The 8802-nt window shown below is 34.8% G+C and overlaps 1 protein-coding gene across 2 annotated transcripts in view; it reads left to right on the top strand.

Annotated features, from left to right (window-relative positions):
* The window catches only part of spidr (scaffold protein involved in DNA repair), a 76212-nt gene that overhangs the window by 54627 nt on the left and 12783 nt on the right, over positions 1–8802 (top strand). The window contains exons 11-13 of one of the 2 annotated variants that reach the window (XM_016543362.1): positions 3397–3555; positions 7499–7586; positions 8460–8591. In XM_016543362.1, the coding sequence (XP_016398848.1) occupies positions 3397–3555; positions 7499–7586; positions 8460–8591 (379 nt within the window). The remainder of the gene's footprint in view (positions 1–3396; positions 3556–7498; positions 7587–8459; positions 8592–8802) is intronic. The other variant, XM_016543363.1, reaches the window with a different exon arrangement.

The raw sequence follows: 8802 nt of genomic DNA, 5'->3' as shown, positions 1-8802 counted from the left end.
TCAGTTTTATTAATTTTATTCAGTAACATTTCTAAAGGTTTTTACACTTTTCATCTAATATTTACATTTTATTTTATTTCAGCTTTATTTTAATTAACAGAAACAATTTCAAGGTTAGGTTTATAGGTTAAGTTGTAGTTAATAACACTGGTAAAATGCACATATTGTTTCTTATTTTGGAGCTGTCTTTGGCTCTGTTTATAAGCACTACACACATGCTTAAAATCAGATTATAAGCATATGCTTGAAATCCATTTTCCATGTTTATACCCTCCATATGCAGCTTAGATGTTGACAATATTTATTCTTTTCATGTGTGTGCTTCAACAAGACCACCGGTCTCATTTCAACCAGTTTGCAGTTACGTCCTGCCTTTTTTTTTTCTCGTTATGTTTCTTTCTCCTCCTTGATTTTTTGTGGCCAGTTTCCAGACAATAATTAGCATTTAACTTTGGGCCCAAGAAGATATGTTGTTCCAGTAAAAACTCAGAGCAGTATAAACAGGCTGAAGAAGTTCTCTGTGCTCAGACAGGAGGGGTTGGATGTTTTCTAGAAGAAGTGGAACACAATGTGCTTTACGTGTCGGATTACAGCCCTGTTTATCAAAAGCTCTGCTCCCATTGGCCAGAGCCGTGCCGGAAGGAATCCCGCCCCCTGCGCCTCAGCCAATCAGCTGCCAGAGAAGTTTTGGTGCGTGTGTGAAGGAAATGGAGGGGGAGTGGGGTACCTACACCGAGTAGGCTTGTGTGAAATGTGTGTGTGTGTGTGTGAGTGTTTGGACAAGCTCAATGGATCACAGTTCCTGGAAGCGCCTCCAAGTCGCTGCGAATTCCTGCGAACGCTCACAATAATAGATTCCTGAAAGTGACTGCGGCTGACCAATGACAGAGACCCGGTGGGGGCATCGGCCCCCCAGTCCCGTTCCGTTGAAGGAAGCGCCTGAAACGGGGAATAAAGAAGGGGGTTGTTTATGTCAACTTGGCCATACCACAAAATGCTACTGCCCAGTCACCCCTCCTGTTCTCCGGATTCATAGACACACGGGTCTAAACAAGCCTCAGTGTTCACAACCACACTCACTTAAGCCCCGTGTTCTTTAGCAGCGCTACAACAGGGTAACAACAGGTCAGGTTGAGTCCAGATATGCCAGTCATGGTTTATCAAAGGTCATCTCGTATCGCGCCGTCATCGTTAGTTTTATCGAGTTTACCTGCTTTGTTTATGTTTTGAAAGCAGAGCTGGATAATGACATCACTGTTTCCTACAGAGCTGCTTTATAGAAGAATTAAACTCATTCCATAATTGATGAACTTCACCCAGTTATTAAACTGAACTGAATCAACAATGAACTGACGGTTACTGGAAAATTGACTGTTTACTATTGTCCTCTTTTTTTAGAGAAATTGGTAACACTTTATTTCGATAGTCCACTTTAGACATTCTATTAACAGTAAGTAACTTTGCAACAACATGTCAACTAGCAGTTAGTAGAGTATTAGTAGACTGTCTGCTTAATATCTTCTAACACTTTCTTTGTCAACTTATTCAACTAACCCTAAACCTACCCTAACAGTCTACTCTGAGAGTTAGTAGACATGTAGTTGCAAATGAATGAGAATTAGTTGACATGTAGTTACAAAGTTACTTATAGTTAATATAATGTCTAAAGTGGACTATCGAAATAAAGTGTAACCGAGAAATAGAATTTTGTCCACATCATTGAAACCGTTTAACACTGTAAAGCTGCTTTGACACAATCTGTATCTGTATTGTGACTTGACTTGTTAACACGAAACGTCATTGTTTTATCCTACCTAATCTGGCTCGAGTTGAGTTGAACACAATGTCTTGCAAAGACACAGTGCTTTTTTTTTGGACAGTATAGATGTTAAATGACTAAATAGCAAAATTGAGATTGCTGTAAAATTTAAACTGATTCATATCCGAGCAGCTTCTTTGAACACAACGGAACATATATCAAAAGAACTTCAGATAATCTTGTTTTGCGTGTGAATCAGCACATCTTCTTGTCACCTTTAGCAAAAGATGAGAGAAATTGATGAGATAAATAAAGAGAAATTAATGGGAAAATTTAAACTGATTCATATCTGATAAGAAGTTTGAGAGAATCTTGTTTTCTGTCGACTCTGCATATGAACACCTAACTAAACTTCTGTGATGCCTTTTGCAACAAAAGGTGAGATAATGGACAGAAATCAATAAGAAAATAGGCAGAAAGTAATAAATCCTGACAGTACTATTTTAATGACAAAAGACGGTTTGCGCTGGTGCAAGCTGTTAGTAAATCTGGCCCTTAATAAAAAAATATTAAATATTTTATTTGTTTTTCCATGTCATGTGACCATTAACTAACATCAGAAAACCGTGAACAAATGAGCGTTGTTAAGTTATTGAAATATTTACGTTAAAAAAAGCACTTCAAATAAATATTTTTGGGTCAAAGCGGGGTTCGGCTGACAAAAAGTTTGTGAATCTCTGTTCTAAACAGTCTACTAAACAGTGTTTGTTATTGGTCTGCACATTAAGTGGTTTGAGCTGAATTATTTGCAGAAAATGTGGACAAGAAAAAGAATAAAAGTAGATGATTTCAGGAATATCAGTGCAGTTCTGCCTTGCAAGCACTTTTTAAACTAAACACGTCTTCAAATCAGTGTGAAGAATGTACGAATCAACTGTGTTTATTTTTGTATTCTACTATAGTTATCTCTACTGTGCAATCAAATCACTGTCTAGCATGTGAAAATATATTTAAATACCAGCCTGTTTGTTTAGTCCTGTGGTTTACTGGCTCCAAAAAAGTCACCAGTTTCTGTGAACTGACTATCTGTAGAGACTATTAATACCTGCAAAAATATCATTTTGAGTATAGAAACACCGCCATGTGACCGCTGCGAGTCAGTCCATAGATCAAGTTATTAGTTAGGCCCTGTCTGGTGCCAAAGTCAACATTTAATCTGCAGACAGTATCTGTATCTATGTGAATGTTTGTTGTTGGGATGAAGCTTCCCTCTTCATCAGAGACTCACATTTGCAGGTCTTCATTTTGGGCAGTTTATTTATAAATACAGTTTGTCATAATAATTTCAAATGCCTGCTGGAATTTTAGAAAGGTAGTCACAACTTCAGTCTTTCTTAACCACTCTCTTTCTTGCCATTTTAATTTCAGTTTAGTGTGCTTTATTATTGCCACAATAAAATACTGAACATTTATGTTGCAAAAGTAATGAGTAAAGTAAAGTTAAATAACAGTAGTGCAAATGGAGTAAATCAGTAATATTAGATACTGAAACTAAATCAGTAGTGCAAAGCAGTAGGGAAAAATTTACTAAAGGTTGTTAAATGGTTGAAAGTGATTGTTTTCCCTCTCTTTCTCAGGTTGTGTGCTCTAGTTCAGGACAGTTACGGGATGTTCGGTGAGGTTCTTCTGCACTGTGTGTCCACAGAATCAGAGATCCAGCAGAACTCGGAGCAGCTGGAGGGCCATGTGTGTCTCCTCCAGGCCCTGAGAGTCGTCCAGCGTCTCACACGCGACAAGTGAGTCTATGATATAATCACATAACACTAAAAACATCCCGCTGATCTGAAAAATATTCTTTTAAAGCATCCTTTTATTTTATTTTATTTTTACATGCATCATTTAGCAGATGGTTTTATAAAAAGCAACTTTCAAATTAGGACAATAGCAACGATATATATTATATTGCAAAACAACTCAAATGCCTGCTGGATTTATATATTATATTATATTATATTATATTATATTATTCTTTGTCATGTATTTTCATATAAATATTTTTTTGAAATGTTGTTATTAATGTACTTATATAAATTTACATAATATAGTTATGAATAGTCATAGTTATTTAAATATTTATGAATATGTTTATATTATGTGTGTGTGATACATACATACAGTGGGTACGGAAAGTATTCAGACCCCCTTAAATTTTTCACTCTTTGTTATATTGCAGCCATTTGCTAAAATCATTTAAGTTAATTTTTTTTCCTCATTAATGTACACACAGCACCCCATATTGACAGAAAAACACAGAATTGTTGACATCTTTGCAGATTTATTAAAAAAGAAAAACTGAAAAATGCTCAGTATTTAGTAGAAGCACCCTCTTGATCTAATACAGCCATGAGTCTTTTTGGGAAAGATGCAACAAGTTTTTCACACATGGATTTGGGGATCCTCTGCCATTCCTCCTTGCTGTGAATACTCTCCGTACCCACTATACATATATATATAGAGTATATATATATATATATATATATATATACACATATATAATTTATTTACAGGATATAAAGTTATGAATTAAGTCATATTTATTTATTGAATATAAATGAAACTATAAAGAGCAAATTTGAAATAAAATTTATTTATCCTCCTAAATCCAACTATTTGTTTAGTATTCAAACAGCATATCTTCCTATTTTGTCTCAAACTGTGCCCTGTTTTCTGCACTATTTGTGAATGATTAGTCAACCTTACTGTACTCCATTGAACTGAAAGTTAATATGGGCTCCTATTTCCACCTGCTCGGGCTCAGATTAGCAGCTCACAGTGTCAGTGTGTTTGCAGCACTCCAGCCTGCTAGATTTACATCTGCGTTGAGTATTATATTGGCCTCTCGTCACATGCGTCTGCTCACTCAAGCTTGTCTGCGTCGTGGCCACTGCTTTAACATATGTTGTTTAAGTTGAAGGTGGCACGTGATGGGAAATTCTGGTGACACGTTTCCACAGATATGAACATGAGCCGTGTACACGAATACCCAAGATGCCTTTCAGCATGCACTGATTATGTGGGATCAGTGGCCATCTATATGGTGAATAGGGTCTGTGAGATTAGGGTTAGGGCACTTGAGGAAATTCTGTCATCATTTACTTGCTCTTGCACTTCAAAACTTCATGTTGTGTGTTTTTTTTTTTTCTGTGGAACTCAAAAAGAGATGTCCATAGAATGAAAGTGAGTGGGGACTGGGACTGTCAGTCTCCAAAAAGACACTAAGAACATAAAATATGTCCTTTAAAGCCGTATGATTGCTTTATTTGAAGAAAAATTTGAATTTTAGTAGTTATTTGCTGATAATATTAGAGAAGGGGAAGATTTTCAATAAATAACTTCTTAAATTCTAGTCTTTTCTTCTCATAAAGCGAGTGAATGATGGTTTTAGAGCACTTGAAATTCAGTGCAGAAGTCATTTAGACTGCTTTCATGGTAATTTTATCACACTTTTGTACTTACAACTTCGTTGTATGGAAAAGAGCAGCCTGGACTTTATGACTAATATCTCCTTTTGTCTTCTATTGATGTACCTCATTTGGAACCTGTGTTATTTTATTATCATTTATATACTATTATAGTTTTTAATAATGTTTATTAAATTAGATTTTATTTTTAGGTTTAATATAATAATTGTAGTTAATTTTTTGTCGTTTTATACTTTTTGTCAGATCTGTTTTATTAGTTTTTTTAATATTACTAATTTACTATTTAGGTTTAATTTATTTTTGTTTTAGTTTTAGTTCACTTTTAGTTTTTATTTATTACCAGTTAGTAAATTTAGTCTATTTAATTCATTAATTTCATAAAATATTTAAAATTATTTCAGCATTATTTCTATTTGCAAAAATAAATGACAAAACGTTAATTTTTTGGTGAACTACACCTTAAATAGATGATTTAGTGCATGTTTGGATCAGTTATGTATAGGGAAAGGCTCTGTATCGCACCTTACATTGATCTAGCTCATCTTCTCTTTTTCATCTTGTTTTTTCTAATTCTGAATGCTGTTTCAAGAAAACTACTAATCTACTTTTTAATAGTTGTCTAATAAACCTGGCATTGTTGGCTCTTTGCGAAATGGCTTTGTTCCTCTTTTGTAAGTCACTCTGGATAAAAGCATCTGTTAAATGCATACATGTAAAAACAAAATACTGTGAAAATGTGATTTTTTTTGGGGGGGGAGTTAATGCTCAGGAATAGACAACTTTCTCCAGAAATGAACAGTATGATTGTCTGTACTGCAAGACATAAGCTATATGGCTTAATTTCAGTCTGATTCTCTCAGTATGTTGAGTGTTTTCAGCGAGGGCTCGTCCCGCTGGACTGGATAGGGCGGTTGAGCGGGTCAAGGGAAGAGGTGAGGATTAAGACAGCTGTGGAACTGGTTGTGAGGGATTAGATCATTCTGCACTGAGGCACACACAGGGTTCAAGAACGCTTTTTAAGCTCCACTAAGAACATTTTATTCTTGCGATCTAGAAATCCATCTATGTAAGGGAGCTTTTAAGAATCCAGAAACTAAATTTGATCTGTAATGAAAAATCAAGAACTTCTTATGATCTCCAAACAGCCATATAGCAACTTGAATACCCTATATATACTATAATAGTTTTTGTCAGTATTTTGAATTAGCTTTTATTTTTATGTTGTTAGTCTCTTTTTAATTTTAGTTTAACATTTGCAATTTTTTAATGTGCTTTTTTCATTTTTATTACTTCTTAAAATATTACTATTTAAATTACTATTTTTAAATAATATTTTTAGTGTTTCTTTTTACATTTTCAGATTTCGTTTTTTCTAATTGTAGTAGGTTTATGCTTTTGCCATTTTTTTTTTTACAAAAACTACTATTTATTTTTTATTAATATTTTGAATTTGTTATTTTTCTTATTATATTTTCAGCTTTCTTTTTAAATTTAGCTTAATCTTTGGTAATTTTATGTGCTTTTTTATTCGGATGTTTTTTTATTTTTGTATTATTTTTAAATTATTATTATAACTATTTAGATTCAATTTATTTTTATTTTTATTTCAGTTTTAGTTTTTATTTCAGTTAGTTGCCAAGGTAACATTTCTAAATTTCCTTTAGTTTTTCATCTAAAATTTTTAATGTACCAAAAAGTTAAAATTTTTCAGTTACCAAAAAGTTTCAGTTTTCGTTAACGATAATAACCCTGATACCTACTTGCGCCATATCCGTTATAATTGTCATATTGTTGGAGTGTTTATCTGTCAATCTATTGAATCAAACACAGACAGAGCTGATCTCTGTCCTTTTGTCTGTATGTCAGTCTGTCTGAGATGTTTTGTCAGTAGCATAACCTCAAATTTGGAGTGTTAAAATAACATTTGGCCTGCCAAATATTAAATTATCAGCATTTTGAATAGTGATAATTTAATTCTTGGATGTTTTAATGACAGATTATTTACCTGTGTGAGTGTGAGTGTGTGTGTGTGTGTGAACAAGCCTCAGCCTGCTAGTGAAACTGATCTTGTACTTGTCAGCAGACACTATTCAGCTCCAACAGAAGCTCAACTTGGCAGCACGTCAGTCCAACCGAAGCTAATGAGACTGACAGTGTATACGCTCCACCTCCGGCTCCCGCATTTCTGGAAGGACCCCTGAATTTGAACATTCAGAGATTGAAACCTTATTTCTTTTCCTCTCTCTTCTCTTTGCAGATGTTCTCCGCTCTTCAGTATGATTGACAGTTTGTGGCCTCCTCCAGTTGATCCAAAATCTCATGACGATCTTCTGCAGTCTCCCAGAGTAGGTTTTCAGATCACGTCGTAAATCAAAGCCGTGTTTACTTCATATTTATCTCGCATACCTCTTGCTTCTGGAAGATTCCTCCTGGATAGCGGCAGTACACCGTCAAAACAACCGCCGCGCTGCATTCTTAACCAAAGCACATATAAATAAACCTTCAGAGCTTAAAAACACAAAATTACTCATTAGCGGTGGTTGCGAAGACAAACATTACTGCAATTTCTCGTACTAAGAGTTAGTGATTTAAACAAACCCCTGACGCTGAGTATTAAACTTTGCGGTGCGCCTCGTCCCATACCAGACATGAATTTATGCTTCAAATTTTCACCTAACAGGCAACAAATCCCTTAGACTTACACTGAATGAGAGACCTACACATCAGAATGTCATGAATGTCAACTGTATCTCCAGTTTTTCGCCATTAAAATCTGCTTGTTTTGTAGATAATGTGTTGCTTGGGACAGATAAGTAGTTACATTCATCGTTTATTAGTCCTTTTTTCTGCCTTGGGTTTAAAAAAGCAGCTTTAAAGTAACATTTTCTACTATTCATAGCATTTTAATATCCTTTTGTATCTTGAAAGACGCTACTTTTGAACCTTCACCAAAAACAGTTGTATTTTTTCATCAGAGCGGGCCAAGTAATGTAAATATATGCAAATCTAGGCAGCCATATGTTAATGAGCTTATGGTGGCTTCTGAATGAGCGTTTTTGCTGTTTTGTTTCTATAAATATTCTAAGTTGACTGGGAAGGGAGCTTTACTTCGGGTGACAGAGATAAATGGTATTAGTCTGTTTCCATAAAATGACCCTTCTGAACTATTTAACGAACTACTTGATTTTTAAATAGTCAGGCCAGTTTTTGCTTTCCAGGATCGAGTCCCACCGCCCTGTTTCTGCTATAGGCTGAGCGTCCAGCTGGGACACATGGTTCCGTTATCAGGACAGACTGAATCTCCACTGTACCGATCACCTGTACTTCAGACGCTAAGAGAGATCCTTCAGGTGCAGCACTCAAAATGACAAAACAAACAGATTGACAGAAACCTCTGACAAAGACATGCTTAAACAAATAAATGACAAAATAAAGAAAAACCTGGAAATATCAAGGAACTTTGAAATTTTCTGTAATATATATATATATATATATATATATATTTATACAACAGTTCGTTCTGGTTCTCAAATCTGATTGGTTGAGAACCGTGAGATATTG

This window comes from Sinocyclocheilus rhinocerous, unplaced genomic scaffold, assembly GCF_001515625.1.
Source record: "Sinocyclocheilus rhinocerous isolate Xijiao unplaced genomic scaffold, SAMN03320098_v1.1 scaffold97, whole genome shotgun sequence".
Classification (NCBI taxonomy): domain Eukaryota; kingdom Metazoa; phylum Chordata; class Actinopteri; order Cypriniformes; family Cyprinidae; genus Sinocyclocheilus; species Sinocyclocheilus rhinocerous.
This window is presented reverse-complemented; position numbering and strand designations above follow the sequence as displayed.